Source organism: Ictidomys tridecemlineatus, chromosome 11, assembly GCF_052094955.1.
Source record: "Ictidomys tridecemlineatus isolate mIctTri1 chromosome 11, mIctTri1.hap1, whole genome shotgun sequence".
Taxonomy (NCBI): Eukaryota; Metazoa; Chordata; class Mammalia; order Rodentia; family Sciuridae; genus Ictidomys; species Ictidomys tridecemlineatus.
In genome coordinates, this window is record NC_135487.1 from 102,626,409 (window position 1) to 102,649,542 (window position 23,134).

The 23,134-nt window shown below is 37.0% G+C and overlaps 1 protein-coding gene and 1 pseudogene across 2 annotated transcripts; both read right to left on the minus strand.

Moving 5' to 3' along the window:
* Positions 1-23,132, minus strand: Psma5 (proteasome 20S subunit alpha 5). 2 transcript variants are annotated; one of them, XM_005338082.4, is made up of 9 exons: positions 22,966-23,132; positions 17,916-17,982; positions 13,592-13,718; positions 10,895-10,962; positions 9,924-10,031; positions 9,724-9,782; positions 8,888-8,990; positions 5,978-6,064; positions 1-242 (listed from the first exon to the last, which is right to left on the minus strand). In XM_005338082.4, the coding sequence occupies exons 1-9, from the start codon at positions 22,992-22,994 to the stop codon at positions 165-167; spliced, it is 726 nt and encodes a 241-aa protein (XP_005338139.1). In that variant the 5' UTR covers positions 22,995-23,132; the 3' UTR covers positions 1-164. The 2 variants fall into 2 exon arrangements, with proteins under 2 accessions (XP_005338139.1, XP_021590808.1); XM_021735133.3 differs by lacking the exon at positions 17,916-17,982 and having other exon boundaries at positions 22,966-23,123.
* LOC120891091 (small nucleolar RNA SNORA40) lies at positions 13,077-13,221 on the minus strand (annotated as a pseudogene).
* Positions 23,133-23,134: the final 2 nt, after the last annotated feature.

A 23,134-nucleotide genomic window follows, 5' to 3' on the forward strand; every position in this document is an offset into this window, starting at 1 on the left:
TATTTTAAAATTTTCTTTATTTCAGAACTGCCTTTATGTACAGACATCATAAAAAAAAATGCACAGACAATGGAGATTTTCCAAGGAATAGGAGCTGGAAGTAAAACTTAAGGGCAACTGGAGAACTGAAATTGTCCCAGAGTAGTTCTGAGGATCACTCTTGCTTAAATGTCCTTGATAACCTCTTCGAGTTCTTCCTTTGTGAACATGTGGAAATTCTGGCCAGGCTGCACAGTGGCTAGCTGGAAAGAAAACAGAAAGGGGTTTATAAGTTGGGCTTGATTCCCTGATGATAGCCCTAGCATGGTCAGGAGAAAACTGTGTTGGTGATGCAGCTGTTCATTAGGAACTAAGGGATCTGCTGTCCCAGGGATATCCTTTCCAGGCAGCAGGTCCCTAAAATAGCTCTCTGACTACAAAATAAAAACTCTTATTGACCAAATTTTCTATTTTGAGGTTAACCTACAATGTAATAGTTAACCAAATGCCTGGCATCACTGTTAATTCTTGAAGTTAGCAGCAAAGTACATGGAGTCAGTACTCTTTTTCTGTTAAGGATTCCTATAGAAATATATTTAAAGTGTATTTATATACTTGCATATACTTCTGTGTATGACTTGGGTTACTTGGCCACTCTGTGCCTTTATTTCCTCATCTGTAAAATGAAATAATACTACTACTTATAGATTAGTTTTGAGGATTTAACATAAGAAACACCAAATAATTGCTAACTATTATTGTTAGATATTTTCTCTAGAACTGTATGTGTGGCAACTTAACAGAAAGGTTTGCTTTGTTTTTTAAAAGGACCAACCATGAAAAGACTCCATAAAAAAAATGGCACAGGAAGTCAGTTGTGACTGATGATATTAAAAATAACAAACAGTTCAGATTATAATTTATTAAACCAACAAAAAACAAGGGTCAAAAGATGGCTTCAAATTTAACTTTACTATGTTTTCCATTATCGTGATGATCACAGTCCCATGTTTTTTGGTCAATCCTGAAGAAAAGGTATCATTTCACATTTGCTGCAAAGCCTTTATGTTTGTTTTAAATGTCATTCCTTTTTTTTTTTTAAATTTTAAAATTAAACATACTAGGGCATTTTTAAGTAATATTCATTACTGATGAAGCTGATTAAGTTTCTTTTTTTTTAATTTTTTTTTTTGGTATCAGGGATTGAATTTATAATTTGAAGGTTGCCATGCAGAATTAGCATAACCCAGTTACATGATGTTTATTATTTCCTGCCTCATTTGTAAGTAAAACTCAGAAAAAAAGACTGTTGCACATCTTAAGAAATCTACTCTGGGAACAACTTAAAAAAAAAAAAATTCTCTAAAAGCCTGCAGTCTCCTCTGGAGTCTACCAAAAGATATATCCAATTACACAAAATGTCAGGAGTCCCAAATACATTTGCATAATATTACAAGAGTTAAAATATAGAAATTGGGCAAACTCTGTATAGAACAGTCCTACAGAACTAAGATGCAAATCAGTAATAATAGGGTTTAAACCAAGTATCACCTTCAGGTAGTTACTCATCATTAGATGAAAAAATTTACATTTACATAATGATATTATTTACATAATGAATAGGAAGCACATTTTTCTATATTCTTGCTTGCAAAAAACCTGTGAAGCAGGTATAATAGATATTTTCTTTCATTTACACCATCAATAATTAATTTGAATGCTAGACGCAGTTGTACAAGGGACTAAAGATCCAAAGATGAAGAAAAATCTATCTTTTATTAAGGGCACTGGATGCTAAAAGCTTTCAATGTCAGTTAAGTGTTATAATAAAGCTTAACATACATAAAAGAGTGACCAAGGAGCCCAGGAAGACATCAAGGAGAAGAAACCTTTGAATAGTAGTATACTGAAGAATGGCAAGAATGGGTCAGACAGCCAAGGAGACGATGGGCAGACTCATTGTACAAATGCATAAAAGCATGAAACATGATGTATTTGCAAAACAAATGCTGTATATGGCTGTAGCAGAGGACGCACATGGAGTAAGATGAAATGAGAGGGCCTTGATGCGGGGTGGGGGTCAGAGCTCACAGATGAGTATCTTATAGTGGTTAAAAGTACAGGACCTAAAAGTACAGACCTGGGTGCAAATACAGACTCTACCATCTCTACCAGTTACCATTTACCAAATGGTACTAGTTACTATTTACCAAAGCCTCGGTTTCCTCATCTATAAAATGAAAACAGGAATACCTATCTTAAGAGTTGTGAGGATTAAAAGATATACATGTAAAATGCTTAACAAAGTACCTAACAGATTAGACATATGACTTAAATTACCATAAAAAGAAGTTTGGAATTTATCCTGTACACATTAGGAGTAAGATAATATTTTTAAAGTGGATAACAATTAATATTGGATATGAATTGAAAAATCCACTCCAGTAGCACAAGAATGAGGGGGGAAAATGGGTTGAAACAGAGGAGAGCAAGGCTGTAGGAAGGGAAAACTAGTTAGATGACCTCTGAAAAATATATAAGGGAAATGCAAAATGGGGACCTGAACAAAAGAAGGTACCTGAAATAAGAATTGAGAAGGGGTATTTACATGAGAATTATTTTTACAAAGGGGTAAAACACAATTTAATAAAGAGAAAGGGAAATCAAACTATTTCAGGTTTTGGTATGAATGACAAGAACATGGGTGCTATCATCAACTAGCATTAGAAACAGAAGAAGAAGAAATGATTTTCTGGAAAGAAAATAATTTTAATTTTGGAATTGTCATATTTGAGATGAATGCTTCAGAAATTTCAAACAATAATGATGCAGAAATTTCAAATAATAATGACCAGATAATCTGACAAACAGGAAGTTTTATAGAATCCAGTCTTCTCTTTCTCATGGAAACACTAGAGTCATGAGAACATAAGGGAGACAGGAAAGGAAGAGCTCTAGAGGAAAGGCTCCCTCATGCTGGTCTTCTTAGACTGACCATCAGAGTTACTGCAGGAGCTTTCCAAAGTACAGATCTCTGAACTTCATTTCCAAAAACTCTTATAGGCAGACAGGCTTAGAAAGCATGGTGGAATGAATAGTCTTGAACAATTGGAAGTGCCCCTTTTTTAAAAAAAATATTTATTTTTTAGTTGTGGTTGAACACAATCTTTTTTTTATGTGATGCTAAGGATCATGATGCTAAGGATCGAACCCAGGGCCTCGCACGTGCTAGGCAAGTGCTCTACCACTGAACCACAATCCCAGGCCCAAGGAAGTGCCCTTTTTTAATGTGAAGAAATCTATTATCAGGGAGATTAATGACAGAGCCACACATGATGCTCACTGCAAAGCAACATTGTAGTGTCACTGAAAGCAAACAAGCAAGAAAACATCTTTGTAGTTTCAGTTGAACCAAATAGGCCTCAGAGCCTTTGCTATGGAATCAAGAACTACATTTGAATTCTTCTGAGGTGGCAAGGACATAGTCTTAGTAAAAATGCTAAGACACTCTTATTCAGTACCAAAGAAAACAAAGTTCTAGAAAGGAACTGACAAAATCCTTCCTAAGGATTGAGTTGGGAGTATCATACTATTATTGCACCTCATCATTTCAGAGACAGGGGAGAAGTGGAAGTATTTTCAAATCCTTGTTAAGAAGGTTTAAAAAAAACAAAAAACATTGTATTTATGAATTAAGTTTTTCACTAAAGAACTATGTTAAACTCTTCTCCCTCCACTGCTTGAGGAGCAAGCCAAACTCCCTTACCACACTCTCAAACTCCCAATTCTAGGCTAGTCTCTTCTTTTGTCCCCTTCATGACAGCCTATGAAGTGAGTATACTGGTGAGACATTTACCAACAACATTCCTAAGTATTCTTCACTCTTCTGTTCTTAACTAGTCAATCCCCATTGGGCATTAATCCAACCATCCATTTTCTCATGAGTGAGGCTAACATTCTGGTAGGTACTGATTGGTTTAATTACTGATTTATGATTACTGCATTAGTTGGACTTTAAAATTTTTAACTGAAATATAATATTTAGGGCTGGGGATATAACTCAGTGGCAGAGCTCTTGCCTGGCATGCATGAGAACATGGGTTGGATCCTTAGCACCACAAAAAAGGATTTTTATACACCCACACACACGTATGTAAAAATATACCTGCGCGTGTATGTGTGTGTGTATATATATATATATATGTATGTATGTATGTATATATAATATAAATATATACTATGTATTATGGTTTGGATGTGAGGTGTCCCTCAAAAGCTCATATGTAAGCAATGCAAGAAGGTTTAGGAGCAAAGATTGGGTTATGACAGCCTTAACCCAAACAATGAATTAATTCCCTGATGAGATTAACTAAGTGGTAAGTGGTAGGGTATGGCTAGAGGAAGTGAGTCACTGGAGGCACACCTTTGGGGTATATATTTTCTATCTGGGGAGCAGAGTCTCTCTTGGCTTTCTTCTGTCACATTCTTCCTCATCTTGAGCCGCAAGGAATGGAGCCAGCTGTCAATGGACTGAGACCTCTGAAACCGTGAGCCCTCAAATAAATTTTATTTCCCCTAAAATTATTCTGGTCAGGTCTTTGTTACAGCAGTGAAAAAGCTGACTAAGACACTATTCCTCCAAGGGTAAGCTCTATCCTGACTTTTAAGAACAATCTGTCCCCTGATTCCAGCTTCAGCTAGTGTTCTGAGGTAACCCAGTAATCCTTTTAACTCATCTCCATCTTCCCTTTTCTCTACCTATAATGACTTTTCCAAATATTTCCCATTTTTTTTAATTTTAAAGTATTTTTTTAGTTGATGGGCACAATATCTTTATTTTATTTGTTTATTTTTTCTCTGTGGGGTGCGGGGCAATGAACCCAATGCTTCAGGCAATGCAGGCAAGTGCTCTACCACTGAACCACAACCCGAGCCCAATATTTCCCATTCTTAACTTCACTATTGCATTCACCCTTGCTCAGCAGGTAACCTAACAATAAGCAAATAAAGAACATCTCTCCCAATTTACCTCCAAACCAACCTGTCACCATCTGGATCTTGTATCTCCAATCTTATATCTTGCCATTCTCCTATCTTCCATACATCCCACACCCAGCAGTTAGATAAAAACCTTGGAATTCCATTTTAAACAGTTGTTTTACATCTTTGAGCCTCTGCACATATTGCTCCCTCTTCCTGAAATACCCGTTTCCTCCCTTTCTCCAGACATCATTACCTCTTCTAGGATGTTTTCCTAATGTTCTAAGTTGTATGTTCACATGTTAATCTGTTCTTTAGAAGTTTCACCCTAGGCTCTTATTGTCCATATTTCTCTATACTGCGCAGTACTACCTAATTAAGTATTGAAATTTCTGTTATGTATCCCTGGCATTTGGCACAGAACTTGCTATATAGAGGGCTACTCATGATGCTGAAATAATTTTACTTACTTATTTATTTTTGTAGTTGTAAATGGACAGCATGCCTTTGTTTATTTTTATGAGGTGCTGAGGATCGAACCCAGTGCCTCACACATGTTAGGCAAGCACTCTGCCACTGAGCTACAACCCCAGCCCTAATATTACTTTTTGAAACCAACTCCTTCCTTTGTACCATGTTTTCCCTCTTCTAGAACTTCTCTATCACCATTGAATCTCATCTTTTAACATTTTTCTTATCCACTAGTTCCCTCAGTTTAAAAAAGTATTTAAGTTTTTCCCATCCTTAAGAAGACAAAAGTCATTTTCTTTAATGCTGCCTTCTGCTCACATTAATCAGTCTTCTCGACATAGCAGCATACTTGTGTTTTCTGCCTCATCACCTCCCTTACACTCTTTAACTCACTGAACTCTGGCTTCTTTCATCACCACTTTACTGTAGCTACTTATTGAAATGCTATCAATATCCTAAAGACTGAGAATATATAATTTTCTTGATCCAGTCAATCTTCAGCAATGGGGGTTATGATATCCGAAAAAACAGTAAAATAGAAAAATACCTCTATGTTAGTTGCATTCAGCTTCTCCTCCATTACTTGTTTAAGGATGATGAGTGAAGATTTGATGGCTTCTTTCAGTGTCATAGACTTGAAACAAAAAGGGTGAGGAAAATGAGCCATTAATTGTATATAATCCCTCCTTCCTTCAGATTTCCCTTTTATCCCCTGAAGAAATTATTTAGCAAATATTAATAAATCAAACATTAATTTGTGCAGGGCACTATAACCATCTCCAAAATTCAGGCAAATGGTAAGTAGTTAGAATACACTTATTCAGAGAAAAAAATGCCTCATTATGAACCACAGAATCACCAACTTTCATACAGTAAATGACCTTTAAGGAAGTTGAAGGGGCAGCACTCTCTAGTGTATATCTGAATTCCTTGTTTAATTTAGAAGATAACATAATATTAGTGATCTCTCATAGATAATAATGCCCAAATGGTTTAGAAAATCCACTCTTTTTATATCCTGTGTGTACCTAATTTTCTCCACATGTAAGATCAACATTACAGGCACACCTTATTTCACTGTATTAGCAGATACTATATTTTTTACAAATAGAGCTGTGTCAATCCTGCACTGATCAAGTCTGCTGGTAACATTTTTAACAGCATGTGCTCACTGAAGTGTCTGTGTGTCACAATTTGGGAATCCTCACAACACTTCAAACTTAATTAGTATTACATTGTTATGGAGATCTTTATCAGTGATCTTTGATGTTACTATTGTAATGGCTTTGGATTAGCACAAACCAATCCCACATGATAAATTAAAAAAAATATATGATGAATTTAACTGATAAATATAGCAAGTGTTCTGACTACTCCACTGACCAGTCATTACATCATTTCTTTCCTTCTCCTGAAGCCTCCCTATTCCCTTAGATACAATAATGCTGAAATTAAGCCAATTAATAGCTCTACAATGGCCTCTAAGTGTTCAAGTGAAAGGAGGAGTTGTTTGTCTCTACTTTAAAAAAGCTAGAAATGATTAAGCTTAGTGAGGGAGGCATATCAAAAGCACAGACAGGCTAAAAGCTAGGCCTCTTGTGCCAAACAGCTAGCCAAGCTGAAAATGCAGAGGAAATAAACTCTTGATGGAAATTAAAAGTGCTACTCCACTGAATACACGAATGATAAGTGAAATAGCCTTATGGCTGGTATGAAGAAAAGTTTTAATAGTCTGGATGGATGAAACCAGCCACAACATTACCTTAAGCCAAAGCCTAAACCAGAGAAAGGCCCTAACTGTCTTCTATTCTACGAAGGCTATGGAAGGGTGAAGACACTACAGAAGAAGAATTAGAAGCTAGCAGAAGTAGAAAAAAAGCAAGGTGAGGGGCTGGGGCTGTGACTCAGCGGTTATGCACTTGCCTGGCATGTGTGAGGCACTGGGTTTGATTCTCAGCACCACATATAAATAAATGAATAAAATAAGGGTTCATCAATAACTAAAAAAAATATTAAAAAAAGAAAGAAAGAAAAGTGAAAAAGTTAAGTTCTAATGTAGAGGCTGAAGCAATTTATCCAGATCTAGTTAAGATCACTGACAAAGGTGGCTACACTAACCAACAGATTTTCAATGTTGATGAAAAAGCCTATATTGGAAGATGCCATCTATTACCTTCATCATAGCTACAGAGAAATCAGTGCTTAGCTTCAAAGAACAGAATGACTCTCTTGTTACAGCTGGTAAAGAAGTTAATGCAGCTGGTAACTAAGTTGAAGCTGATGCCCAATTCCATTCTAAAACTCCTTAGGCCCTTAAGAAATATCCTAAAGAAATATATTAAATTCAGTCTGCTTATACTCTTTTAAAAAGGAACAAAGCCTATGTGACAGCACACCTGTTAACAAAGTTTACTGAATATCTTAAGATTATAATGGAGACCTACTGCTCAGAAAGATTCCTTTCAAAATCTTACTGCCAGTTGACAATGTACCCAGTCATGCAATAGTTTGATGGGGATGTACAATCAGATTAATTCTGTTTTCATGCTTGCTAACACAACCCCCATTCCACAGCCTTTAGATCAAGGAATAATTTCAACTTTTGAGTCTTAACATTTAAAAAACAGCTTTTAAGAGTATAGCTTCCTATGATGGATCTAAGCAAAATAAATGAAATCTTCTGGAAAGATTCACCATTCTAGATTCCATTGAGAACATTCATGTTTCATGGAAGGAGCTCAATATACTGAATTCACAGGAATTTGAAAGAAGTTGATTCCAGTCCTCTTGAATGATTGTGAGGGGTTCAAGACTTCATTAAAGGAAGTGATTTGCAGATGTGGTAGAAATAGCAACAAACTACAATTAGAAATGGAGCCTGAAGATGTGCCTGAATTGCTGCAATCTTGTGACAAAACTAACAGATGAGAAGTTGCTTCTCAAGGATGAGCAAAAAAAGTGGTTTCTTAAGATGGAATTTACTCCTGATGAAGGTCCTGTGAATGCTGTTGAAAATTTCAACAATTTAGAATATTACATAAATTTAGTTGATGAAGCAGCAGCAGAGTTTGACTCCAATTTTGAAAGAAGCTGTGTGGGCAAATGCTATCAAGACAGCATCACACACTACAGAGAAATCTTTCATGAAGGGAAGTCAGTCAATGGTAGTGTGTGGTGATGGGGGTTGAGGGAAGTGTTCTATATCTTGTTTTCAGTTCTGGTTCTAAAGGTATACACCATAGTCAAAACTTATAGAACTGAACTTTTTTTTTTTTAATATTTTATTTATTTTCATGTGGTGCTGAGGATCGAACCCATGGCCTCGCACGTGCTAATTTACTGCTGAGCTACAACCCTAGCCTTAGAACTGAACTCTTAAGATCTATACATTTTATTGCATGTAAATTATGCCTTTACTTAAAATATAGTAATAAAAGTTGTGAGAATGCTTGATTACCTTGTGGTAAACTTCTTGCAAGGAGCTCTGGGCACCCTCTGAAGCAGAGCCAATTGCTCGAGCATCACATTGTACAAAAGTTCCAGATGGGTCCATATGAAACCTGCAAAACCCCAAAAGGAGAATTAAAAGCTTAAGAGTGGTGGCATTTTATGCAACAAACATCTCACTAAAAACATAAATAAATAAAAATACAGGGGCTGGGGTTATGGCTCAATGGTAGAGTGCTTGCCTAGCATGCACAAGGCACTGGGTTGGATTCTCAGCACTACATAAATGTAAAATAAACATATTGTGTCCATCTAAAACTTAAGAATAAATATTAAAAAAAAATACAAATGCCTGGCCCTGTATTAAGGGAATGCCACTGAAATATTGAGGCACAGCTCCAAAAAGATGTTCTATGTTTTGAAAAACTTTTTTAAAAGGATAGATCTTTTAAAAAAGGATATAAGAAAATTGCTAATGTCCTCAGGATTTAGAAGAGAAGTATGGTATATATAAATTGGCACTTGTGTATGCCTATCTAATATTTGAGAATGAGAATCAGATCCACACTCCAAAGAAAAACTCTAAAACATATCCTGACTTTAGTAATAAGGTTACCTCTAATTTTTTCCAGAATTAGCACTGGTTCCAATCGTGGAGTTCTTCACACATCCCCAAATGTGTTTGTATAAACAGCACAGCCACCAAACTTTAGAGCTAAAAGCCCTTCTATTTTTCCAAATCTAAAATAATTTCTTAGTTGATTTACACTACTAGCCCCTGATCCAAATTAAAATAATTATTATTCTCCCCAAAAAGGAAGAAACGATGGCAAAAATGGTACTTACAGCTGGGGTCCTTTCTCATCAACTCCTCCAAACAACAGTGCTACTCCAAAGGGACGAGACTAGAACCAAAAAGAAGCAGTATTATGATAAGTGGCTATAAATTAAGCAGGTAAGAGAGGCTGGGAAAGGTATGTACCGAGAACAAATGTTCCAAGTTCTACAGAACAGTGAGTGAGTTGTAACACAAGCATCACACTCACCATGGCACCTGGATCTGCATCTTCTTCTCCAAACTGCAGGGCCAGATTGGACACAGCCTGGGTCACACTCTCTACCGTCATTGTCTCATTGTAGGTAAACCAATGGTTCTGGGGAAAGAGCACAAAATGGTACACCTTTCTAATAAGAAGGGAATTAAGGCAGTCCACCATCTTACTGCTAATCCCTTTGAAATGTGATTGGAAACTGAAGGCTCAAGCACGTTTTTCCTACACTATGGTTGTTTGGAACTGCAGGAGAAATAGCTCTGGAAATAAACATATCAAAAGGACTAAGCAAAGACTGAACTAGAGGGTTACTCCTTTGAAAAAAAGGGTTAATTCCTACAAACACCAAGTTCAGTCTTCTCACACAACAAATGCTATATCAAGTACCACTTTCCCTGGTCAAAGATCCTATCTTATAATTCTGTTATAAAGTACTTATTACTTAAGTACCGACAAATTTGTGAAAAGGCAAAAAATTTTACCTTGAGATTTTTTTTTTTCCTTATTAGCCTACTCTCTAGGCTATAGGTACACAGCTAAAAATAAAAACCCCAGCATTCCTAACAAGTATTTGTTGCCTAATACAACTCATTATTTACCAGAGAAGAAGTTACCTACAAGATGGCAGGAAAGGCGGTTGTAGGGAGAATGTTACTTAATTATGACCACTTCCTGCCACAGGGCTCCCAAAGAAATTCAATGAGGGAACAGAATGTAGTGTGATGTATGCATTATATATGATGAATCAAGAAGACAAAGACTGTCACCTCTATTGACCAGAGCTTCCTTAAAGCTGCAATGATTAGGTAGCTAAATCTAAGCCCCAGGAAGTGGGGATTATACCCAAAATCATTCCCAAGTGCTGCAACTAATACTGACACGTGAAATGTAGCCCAGGAAGCTTTATCACCAATTAACAAGGAACTTAAGCATCAGAGTAAAAAAATAGAAAAGATGCTATTTACCTGTGTCTCCACTCTGGCCTTATCGATTAAAGTCTTAGCATCAGCAATTAGCCCACTCATGGCACAACCTGTAATATAAAAGCAACAGTGACACAGAGGCCAAATCCTTTTATCAACTCAGGAAAACAATGAAATTGTGGAGTGGAATAATGCCAGCAATCCCATGGCAATATAACCAATAGAGGGGAAATCATTGGCACTAAACCCCAGTATAATGATGATACAAAAAAAAGAAGAAAACAACCATTCACAATGGCATAGAAATCTAGATAGTTCGATGGAAGACAGAGAAGAGCAGCAGCCAACCAAACATGAATTTCCATGTAGAACATCCCTGGGAATCCCTTTAGCACTCTTTGTAGGCCATGATGCATTTTTGAACTAAGCAAATCCTAACAACCCAACCTGAGAAATAAGAAAAAGGAAACTACTGATTATGTGCTATAGTGGAAGACCTCAAAATAATATCAAAAGCCTTTTTACCTCTCTATTCCAAACACACCAACTAGTTATGTTAGAGAGAAAATTTGCCTAATGGTCCAAGAAGCCATGGTTATGGCTAGAACTGTTAACTTATAGATGATATCTCAAGCCTAAATCTCAGCCTAGGGGTATCTCTCTCAAGTTTCAGAGCTATAAGGTCAAATGACTCCCTTAATGTATCTACTGGGATATTACAGCTCAATCTACTCATCTTATTCTCCCTTCTAGACCTGTCTTCTTCCTTGGTCCTCACAACCGATCAGATTCCAAGTTTTCTCAGTCTCTATCTGAATAACCTATCTGGCATTAGTCCCTTCCCCTCTGTTTTCTGGTCATTGTCTTGCTTAAGGTCCTGTCATCCCGTTGCTTTGACAATTTAAAAATTTCTTATCTGGTCACCCTGCCTCCATTCTCAGCCCTTTACCCTATCTTTAACATCGTTATCAGAATGTTCTTTCTAAAATTCTAAAGGGAACTACCTCACTTCTTAAAAGCTTAATCATCAAAGCAAAAGGATCAAGTCCAAGCTCCTTAGCAGGGTAAAAAGGGAATTCTATATTCTGACCCCAGATTCATCTCTTGCCATAGTTCACCTCACAGTCATACTGAAGTGTTTGTGCATTTATATTTTATACAGCCATACCTTGGTTCATTTCTGTTTCTTCTGATAGAATGCTTTTCCTGTGTTACACTAAGTTTCCTTATCTTTCAGAATGAAATTCAGCTCAAGCATCACCCTCATGGAATCCTTTTCTGAAAGCTGCCCTACCACTAGCCTCAGGCAAAACTATTTTTTTTTCCCTCCTTTATACCCCTACGGAGCACACACTAGAATCTTTCTTAATACCTGTACCACTTAACTACATTTACTTATTTATACATGTCCAGCATAACATTTAGATTGTAAGCTCCTACAAGACAAGGACTGTCTTTTTTCCTGTCTGTATCCCTGGTGTCTTGCACAATGTCTGTTCTCTATTTGCTGAATTAAAATGACATTGGCCTTCATCCAAAAGAAAAGTGGTTTGAGATAAAGTAAACACCAAACGTTCTAATTTTAACAGATTAAATCTGTTTCGATAGTTAAAATGATATTATACCATGTTCCCAGCCACCACAACATTTTTCTTTGCCTTCAAGCATTAATTATTTTACCAATGTTTCATTAATTAGATGGCTAGGCAGGTTAAAACATTTTTAGATAGTTGGGATGGGGTTGTGGCTCAGCAGTAGAGCGCTTGCCTACCACGTGTGAAGCCCTGGGTTCGATCCTCAGCACCACATAAAAATAAAAGTAGTAAAGGTGTTGTGTCCAACTATAACTAAAAAATAAATATTTAAAGAAACTTTACATAGTTAACTAAAATTCCATGCTATAAATAAACAGAACTATTCACCCTGTAATACTACAATGTCAGAAGCCAGGGCAAGAGAACTACAGTAAAGACCAAAGAAAGTGGGGAGGGGAGGATAAGGAATAAAAAGATAAATCTGAAAACAGGAAGACTGATCTGATCAAAGTCTAAAATACTTTTTCCCCCCTTTAGCTGCCATCTTGTGTCACAATATGAAAAATGGAATACTGAAATCAATACAGCTGAGATTTCTCTCATGACCTGTGCTTTTTATCAACTTGTTAGTCTTAGAACCAATCGTTTTAGTTATCAATATCCCATCACTTTTAAGCTGTCTTAGGAATAATATTCCTGCTTACATGTATCAAACTCATACTGAACAATGAGTTCTGGGTTGCAAAAGAGGATTTGTTTTTTTCACCTCAAGCTCCCATACTCCATCCCATCCTCAGGCTCTTAGGCACCCAGTAACAAGGTGGCAGAAGGGAACCAGACCATTTGCCCCTTAAAATCTGATCTCTCTCAGCAGCCCAGGGGAGGTTCCTTAAGTCTTTGTCCACAAGCTAAACAAAACCACATATAAGTTCTATCAAAATCTATTACTCTTATAATTCTCAGAACCTTAGACCTTCCACTTGAGAATTCCTCTTTTCTTAGTTGACACCCTAGTCTCTCACACATGACAGCCTGCTCTGTAACTGCTTTCTACTCCTAAAATTAAGCACACTGGCCTACTGCCTGGAAAATGATAGCTAGCCAGGGGACAAGGCATTCATCTCATGAATCTCCCCTTTGGAACAACACAGAACTAATAAACCCAGACAAGATTCCTACAAAACAGCTTTCCCCTACTCCTTACCTATATGGGCATCAATCTCTACAATTTTCTCAATGCTGCTAGGCTCCATGAGTGGGGAGGTAATTCTTTTCTCCACAGCTAGGCATACACCTTCTGATGTCTGGATCCCAATGGCTGTAGAACCAAGCTAAAAAGAAACATGTTATGGTTACCATGTACAAATCAAAAAACAGTGTCACATGCTCACCAGAAATCTCTCTGTACATCTTCACCAGACCGAAACTTTGATTATCCATGGCTAGTATGCAGAGAGAACAAGAAGCACCCTAATAAATAATACAATGCTCCTGTCAATAGCAAGACCATAGATTTATAGAATTCTGAGCTTCTGAAAAGGAAGTCTAATAGTCTTTAAATCATCTGAAAATGATCCCTTCTAATGCCAATTTTAGAAGGGAGAAAGGGATTCTAAAGTTCTAAACAGAGAGGGCAAGAAAGTAATAAAACCCTAACTTTTTTCTGTACTTTGTCTCTTTTCACCTTTGCTGTCCATTTTGGTCTGTCCCAAAAGAGAACATTCCCCAAACCTATATGACGTGGGGGCGGGGGGAATGACCACCATCACTACTGACAACATTAAAATACAAATTTAATCTAAGCTCATTAATTTAATCCAGTAGAGCTTAAATTCATCTCTGTCTCTATGCAATACTCCTAGTCATCAACCTCTACGTCTCAGTTTCCCACCTGCAAAATGAGGATAATACCTACATCAAGAAGGATAAACATTAATGAATTAATATATAATACATAAAGTGGAATCTACCATATAATAATTCAACAAGTATTATTATATGACTTCTACTTAGTCTCATCTATTTATTTATTATGTGGTATTGGGGATCAAATCCAGAGTCTTGAACATGCTAGGCAAGCACTCCACCACTGAGTTAATCCCTGCCTATAGTCTTATCCTTAATCATTAACTGCAATGCATCATTCATGGTACAGCCTAATCTAATAAAATGCTATTTTTATATTTCTTCTCTCAAGAACTAATATCTCACTGTATTATCTATAGCAATATCTAAGTAAGCTTCCAGCACCCTGCTAATCTAAGGCCACCTTTCCCTTCCAACTTCATTACTCAATATTCTCCAACAAAACTCCTCCCTCAGGTATAGCCTACCCCATTTGTTCAAGCCATTATTATCACTTAGCCTTGCACACCTGCTAAAGCAATCTCCCGTGGAATACAGTTTTCCTTCTGCCTCTCCAAATTTTCTCCTTTATTCATAAAGCCTTGCATATGACCGCTCTCTCCTCTGAATTTCATTATATTTAGTTAGGTCTATAAAGCAATAACTGCCAAATATGAGCATCAGACTTGAGCCCATTATTACAAAGGGTTCCAAAGAACTCCATCAATCTTTATGTATAATAGGCTTACCATGTCTACAGACTAAACCATGTCTCACACATTATTTTTCAAATACGTACAGTTGAGACTTTATTTAGAACTGTTATTAAAAGTCTGTGGATAATGTCTGATTAAAAAAAAAGTAAGTCTGAGTCTAGATATATAATACCAAGAATGTTATCAGCTAAGACAGTTTAAAGTATTGCATCTGGGAAGCTGAAAATAGATGGGCAAGCTTCAGGGATTGCTGTTTTTGTTATGCAATTTATAGAACTATTTTGCCTTCTGACTCTAATATCACATGTATACGCACCTAAAAATTTAAAAACAAACATTCAGAAACCCATCGCCAGAAAATTCCACATAGTGCTTAGTTACTCTAATTGTTTTATATATTCCAATCTAAAAAAGGTCAATATTTCTGAGATAGGATATTTTCTAAAATATACCAAATTCAAAAAAATTTCATTTTACATTTATATTTCCTTCCAGATATTTCAATATTATACTTCTATCTAAATTTCTCCTACCTATCTTTGTGGGAACTGGAGAGAGGAGGAAGTGAGAGAACACTTGAACTATGTAGTATTTCTTGAATATAACTAACTAGCATAGTAACCAATATGGATAGGCTTGATAGAATATAGCTATTTTGACATTAATATTGATTCCAGGGGCTGGGGATGTGGCTCAAGCGGTAGCATGCGTGCGGCCCGGGTTCAATCCTCAGCACCACATACCAACAAAGATGTTGTGTCCGCCGAAAACTAAAAAATAAATATTAAAAAATTCTCTCTCTCTCTCTCTCTCTCTCTCTCTCTCTCTCTCTCTCTCTCTCTCTCCCCTCTCTCACTCTCTCTTTAAAAAAAAAAAAAAAATATTGATTCCACTCCTTCCCCAAACCAAAAAACACCTACTCATAGGCACTTTTTTCCTTTTCTTTGCTGGATACAATTCACCTATACCATTCAGTATCAACATTTCTATGGTTCAGTTGTTCTCTAGTTCCTCTGATACAACTCAAGTCTTAATGGTTAGCAAAATGCTTTCTCATTGGCCACACATGCATGAGTTGCCAAAGCAATAAACAGGTTGTTTAACTCCTAAGCACCTAATTTTCACAATGGTTAGGTCTCATTAATTAAGGACCATATTACTACTTCTATCCTAGCTCAACTTACGATTACAAAGATCAGATACTTTATAGTCTCTAGATAATCTAGAAATTAATGACCCTAAGGAATTTTAAAAGCTGTGGTTTACTCTTGGCTTGCACATCCAGGCAGAACTATTGTCTTAGCTGAGGCCCCAGATTAATATACAGCTTGGACTTCTGATGGTCTGACACTCGTAGTAACATTTTCAACACAAAGCAAAGACATCAGAATAGAAAAAGGCACTTGCAGCTGGCACATCATTTTCTGCACCAGTAACACTATGTTTCCACTTTCACTTCTATGACTTCAGCTAACCAGAATCTCTTTCCCCTTTCCCAGATTCCTTTTCTTTTTTAAAATTTTTGGTATTAAAGATTGAATGCAGAGGCACTTAACAATTGAGCCACATCCCTTTTATTTTCTTGACACAGTGTCTCACTAAGTTGTTTAGGGTCTCCCTAAATTGTTAAGGCTTGGACTTACCTGAAACTTGAGATCCTCCTGCCTCAGTCTGGGATTAATCTTAGTCACTGGGATTATAGGCATTGCCACTACACCCATCTTTCCTACTCCTTGTAGTAAAAGTAACTGAGAAACAAAATACCTTTCTTCAGGTATTTTAATTCTAAGAGGAATTGTCCTATGGAAAATCTATGTGATCAAAGGCAAACCAGGATTCCAGTGGCTAGAGAGGCTGAGGTACGAGGACAACAAGTTTAAGGCCAGCATGAGTAACTTAGAGAGGCCTCAGCAACTTAGTGAGACCCTGTTTCAAAATAAAATATAAAAAGAGGTGGGGATGTGGCTCAGTGGTAAAGTGCCCCTGGGTGCATTCCCTGGTACCAAAAAAAAAAAAAAAAAAAAAAAAAAAAAACCGAGGACAAATTGAAAGAGTCTTCAGGAAGTTAGAATTTGATTTGAGGATAAACTCTAAACCACCATGAACTATTTCAAACAGGATGAGCTACTTTGTGAGAAAATACCTGCCACTAGAACTCTACAAATAGATGCTGTTTAGAACTATATAGATAATTCAAACAGAGTGAAAATCAGATCACTGATTTTCAACTTCTTTTAAGTATAGAAAAACTGAGGCCTGTTGTCTGGGCCTTAACCCAGATAAATAAATAAATTGGAATTTCTGGTGTGGGGCCTGGACATTGTTTTACTTTCTTTCTTCTAAGCATTCCCCATAGATTCCTTTTCAACACAATATTGAAGATTTTAGATACATGTTTCCTACAACTCTTTGTTTCTCCTTAAACATTTACCAATTGAAAAGCTATTTAGATTACCCATAATTTAACAAATATAGTTTCTACAGGATAACCAATTTTAAGTATAGACATCTTACTAATTTGTGGAATAATGTTTGCTACATGTTTGATTTTATGTTACTAGATCAATTTATCTTTTATTCAGTCCCTAGTATCTAGTACCAATTCAAAACTTTACCAACAAGAAAATAGAGGTAATTAATTACATGATTTGATCAAGTAACAGAAGGGTCAACACTAGATTTCTACACCCTCTTTATATCCCAGAGGATTATAAACCTAAACATGTACCTCCATCCCCACTAGAAAAAGCTTATTAAATAATTATGAATTACTAACCTGCTCAAAAAGTTTTAATATAGATGTTAGGAATAGGATTGAAATTGTTATAAAAATAGTTAATAATGGCTGGTTAAAGGGATATATGAAAACACTATCTAAAGGAATGGCTAAACACATTTACTCAAATGTTCTGCTAGCAAAATGTGAGGTTGCCATAATTTCAAAACCTATGCTACTTGCTAAAATACCTTGATAGCTTCAATGGCATACTCCACTTGAAATAATCTTCCTTCAGGAGAAAAAGTATTCACGCCCCTGTAATTGATTAAAAAAAAAAAGGCATTAAAAAACTGTCAAAAAAAAAAGTGAATCATATAGACAGACACTGAACTCAAGTTTCTTGCTGGGTGCGGTGGCACACAGCTGCTATAATCCCAGCAACTTGGGAGGCTAAGACAAGAGAATTCCAAATTTAAAGCCAGCCTCAGCAATTTAGCAAGATCCTATCTCAAAACAAAAATAAAAAAGGTCCAGGGATTTAGCTCAGTGGTAAAGCATCCCTGGGGGTTCAATCCCCAGTATGCCCCCCAAAATCAAATTCTTTAACTAGCTTAGATGAGTATAGGCTATGTATGTTTTCATTACTCTATACTTTGCCCACAACAATCTCATGGGTTTTTTTTGTACATTAACAGTATAAGACAATAGAACTTCTTGAGGCAATCTGTAGGCTTTTAGCCTTTTTTTTTTTTTGTACATTAACAAATATGTATAGTCCCTTAAGGCACTATAGAACACTTCTGCCCCACTCTCACCAAGTCTTCCCAAACTGATCAATGAGAGGAGGTGAATTTTCTGCCTCAATTCTAAATTAACCTAGATCAATCCTGAATCAATTTACCAATTCCTGTGATAAGTTCATGTCACAAAATTATCATGCAATTACCAAGGAAATGTGTATTATTCCTTATCCCCTTCCCATTATGTGCATTTGACATTAAAATCTTTATTTTTAAGCACAAGTTATTCACAGGTACATTTCTCTAGTTATTTATAGGAAGTAATACTGTTATTTTAACAATACACTAAGAGTTCTTAAAGTTTAACCCAGTTCATTCACTTAATAGATTACTGTCAGACTGCTTTTCACCCTAAACTATGTCCTCCACCTTTTCTTGCTCTTATGGAGACAAGGCACCAATCATAGTGTATATATACAAGCTTTCAGCATACAATAAACACTCAAAAAATAACTGAGCTGGACATGGTGGTGCACGCATCTTGGGAGACTGAGGCAGGAGGATCATATGTTCAAAGGCAGCCTCAGCAACTTAGAGAGGCCCTAAGCAACTCAGTGAGGCTGTCTTAAAATAAAATATAAAAAAGGGCTGGGATTCGGCTCAGTGGTTAAGTGCCCCTGGGTTCAATTCCTGGAACCAAAACAATTTTTTAATTTTTTTTTTTTAAAGTACAAATGAGGTACTGAGGTTATAGCTCAGTGGTAGAGCACTTGCCTCGCACATGTGAGGCATGGGTTCAACCCTCAGCACCACATAAAAATAAAGAAAATAAATAAAGATGTTGTATCTATCTTTACAAAAAAAAAGTACAAATGAATGAAAATGCTTATAACACATGGTTAATGGAGTCTGAACTTTATAATAGGTAGCATACAGTACAATATTCTCAAATTTGTTTAACCAAAACTTTTTTTAAAAATATTTTTAGGGGCTGGGGTTGTGGCTCAGCAGTAGATCGCTCGCTTCACATGTGAGAGGCCCAGGGTTCAATCCTCAGCACCACATAAATAGAGATATTGTGTTCAATTACAACTAAAAAATAAGTATTTAAAAAAATTTTAGTTGTAGATGGACACAATACCTTTATTTTATTTATTTATTTTTATGTGGTGCTGAAGATCAAACCCAGTGCCTCATACGTTGAGGCAAGTGCTCCACCACTGAGCCACAACCCCAGCTAACCAAACACCTGTTTTTTTCCAAGAAAATTTTATATGTGGCCCCAAAATGTAAAACAGATAATAAAAGTTGGCACTTGCTGACCATTCTCTATATGTCTGGTTTATGACTTAACTCACTTAATCCTCTAAGTGGTCCTAAGAAATAGTCTTCTAAGGAACATAGTACTTTATAATTGAGGAAATTGAGACATATAGAGGTTAAGTAAGTTGCCCCAAATTACACAACATATAAAAGGTAGAGCTGGAGTTAGAATTTAAGCAATAAGTCATACTGCCAGAGACCAAGTCCTCAACAGTTCCACTATCCTGCCTATGAGAATTAAACTAGCTAAACTGGGGGGGGAGGGGTGGAGAGAGAATTCCACCATCCTAGCTCTCATTTGCTGAGTTTAATATCCCTGTAGCCATTTAAAAGGAAGTTCAGAGCTCTAAAGAACAGTTTAAAAACCACTGAAAGAAAAGTCTGAGGTCAGAAAACCCAGGATTGAGTTCTAATTTTGCCAGTTGTTTGCTTTTAACTCCAGAAACAACAACAAAAAAAGGATAATGCTCGTCCTGCCTTATCATAATACACTGGAAAATTGATTTGCTGAGTATGAAATAATTCTACAAACTATGGGGCTCTGGTCTTGGTCATCTTCCCAAACTTTACTATCTCCTTCAGCCATTTCATAGATGCTACACATCAAATCTCCAAATCTCTATTACCAGTTTGACTTATTTCCTAATTAATTTAAGTTCCTGATCAACATTTCCATTTGGATATTCTATTAGCAGCTAACATTCAACATTTTCCAATCTGAAATATTTCTCTTCAAATATTGTCACCTTGGAAACTCAGGTTCATCTTTCACTGTTCCTAGTTCAGTCTTATTTTAAAACACCTCCACCAACCTCCTTGTTCCCCAAACTAGAAAGTTCTGAATGATTTGAGCCATTCCTCCCCATCTTCTCCTATATTCTGTTATATGACAAGTCATACCAATTCATAGGAAATACCTCTTCACAGTAACAATCACTCTTCCTTCCATTCTCATTACTTTCATTACCTTTCACCTAACTATTGTAATAACCACCTAACTGGTATTGACTCTACCTTTCACCTATTATAACAGTGTCCTAACTGGTACTCACTCTTTCCTCCAACCCAGTCAAGTAATTTCTATAAAACACAAAGTATGGCCAGGCACAGTGGCAAAAACCTGTAATCCCAGCAACTCGGGAGGTTGAGACAGGAGGATCCCAAATTCAAAGTCAGCCTCAGCAAGGCCCCAGGTAAATTAGTAAGGCCCTGTCTCAAAATTTAAAAAAATTTTAAAAGGGCTGAGAATGTGTTTTGCGGGGGGAGATACACAATTTTGATCATAATACACTGGAAAATTGATCATGTAACTTCTGAAATAAATTAACAGCACTTAGTTGCTTAGAGTGAAACCCAAACTCCTTAACCTAATATTAAATACCAGCCAATATCTAGCACAATTCTGTCTTCCCCATATTTCTTACTATTTATTCCTATAACATGTATCATATGTGCTGGTCAGACAAGACTTTTCTCAGACATGTCTTATGCTTTCTTTTTTATTTCCCCTCCTTTGTTCATTCTATATTCTCAAACTAAAAGCTATTGACTCTTCACTGTCTTTATTAAAATCCTTCTTCAAGACCAGCTTAAATATCAGCTCCTTTGTGAAGTTTTCCATGAATCCCTAATATTAAATGCAACCTCTCATCAGAACTTCCAGTGTTGATTTCAATTCCTCTGATGTCGTCAATACACTTCTGTCTCCTACTAGTTACTTTTGCAAATAGTTCTTTATAAGATAGTCTCCTACACAAGAGCAAGTATCTTTATCTCATACACTGCTGTACCATTGGAACCCAAAACAGTGTGCCTTGTACACAAAAAATATTCAAGTACATTAGTTAAGCAAATAAGAAAGGGCTATATTTGCCAGGCACATGGCACATACCTATAATCCCAGTGATTATGGAAGCTGACGCAGGAGGATACCAAGTCCAAGGCAAGTCTGGTCAACTTTGCCAGATCCTGTCTCAAAATAAGGACTGGGGTATGTATAGCTCAGGGGCAGAGAGTGCCCCTAGAATCAATTCCTGGCAAAAGGGAGGGGGTGGGGCAGCTGTATTTTAGGCATTCTTGAGAAGGTATGAAAACAACACAAAACAATCAATATATATATGTTTAGCAAATGACTACAAGGTTTAATAAAGGGTTTCTGAAAAGGAACACAATTTTCCCATCTACACTTAATTCAAAATTTTATCACCCATCATGATTCTCTGCAATGCCCTAGAAGATAAATACTCACTAACAAAGACATTTTACTTGGCAGAGAAAAAATGTTGGTTTTAAAACTTCTCATACACCTTCTAAGAGTCAGTAGAGGGATGAAAAGTGGTAGCTTCAGGTGATGAAACCACGACAGAGTCAACATATACTTGACAAGGAAAGCAGCTTCTCAATTTATCTGGTTCAAAAGAAAATGTCTTTTTCTAGCTTTTTAATAAACTTAAACAGCCATTGGAAAACTTACTGATCAAATAGAAAGTGAAAGTAAAAATATCTACAGCACATTCAGTATTACTTAGCATTTCCAAGCTCTAGGGGGAAAAAACCCCCAAACTTTTAAATAAATACAACCTCACAATTTTGAATTTTGAAAACATTACATTTGGTTTTCAACAACACTAAATTTGCTTTAAAACTTTACAAAAGTCAGAAAAACCCTGGTCAAGCGAAACCAGCTGGATGGGAAAACTCTTTATAACCTTTCTAACTTCTGCTTCACATAAAATCAAGAGACCAGACAACATATCTGGGCATAGCTGAGATCTAGCCTTTGCGCTTTTGCAGAAACTGTACATCCTAGCATGCCCTATTATAAACAGATTTAATAGTCTTCAGTTGCTTTTTATTCCAAGCAGCACATTTTGCTTAAAAAAAAAAAAGTCATACTTAGCACGAAAAGATAAACTGGGGAGGGGTGACCCCCTAATCTCCGGGTTAAAGGTCGGAGTTCTGGGCCCCTTCAGCTTCTTCCCCCAGCACAAACCCGAGCTTCTCGCTTCCGCACTAAGAGTCAGTAGTGACTCAGCTGTAGAGCAAGTGCGGCAGATTTGCTCCGGATGAGCTTGGGGAATCACCGGAGAGCCTGGGTAGGGCAAGAGATCGCCAGGTCTGGCCAGACCCGGGTTCCCGGGGCGCCCCATGACACTGCAGAACCCAGGCCGCGGCCGGGCCCGGGGCCCACCCACCTACCCACAATCCCGACCCGTTTTCTCCATGCTGCACAGACCTGTCGTACTCGGACCGGGTGAGAAACATAGCGAGGACAAGGGAAGGTGGCAGTGGCTACGAGGGGATTCCGAGGACCAACACGACTCCAACAGCACCCAACTAAACCACACGGCCACAGCACCTAAGGCCCCCTTCTGCTCCCAACTGCGCGTGTGCCCGCGACCTCT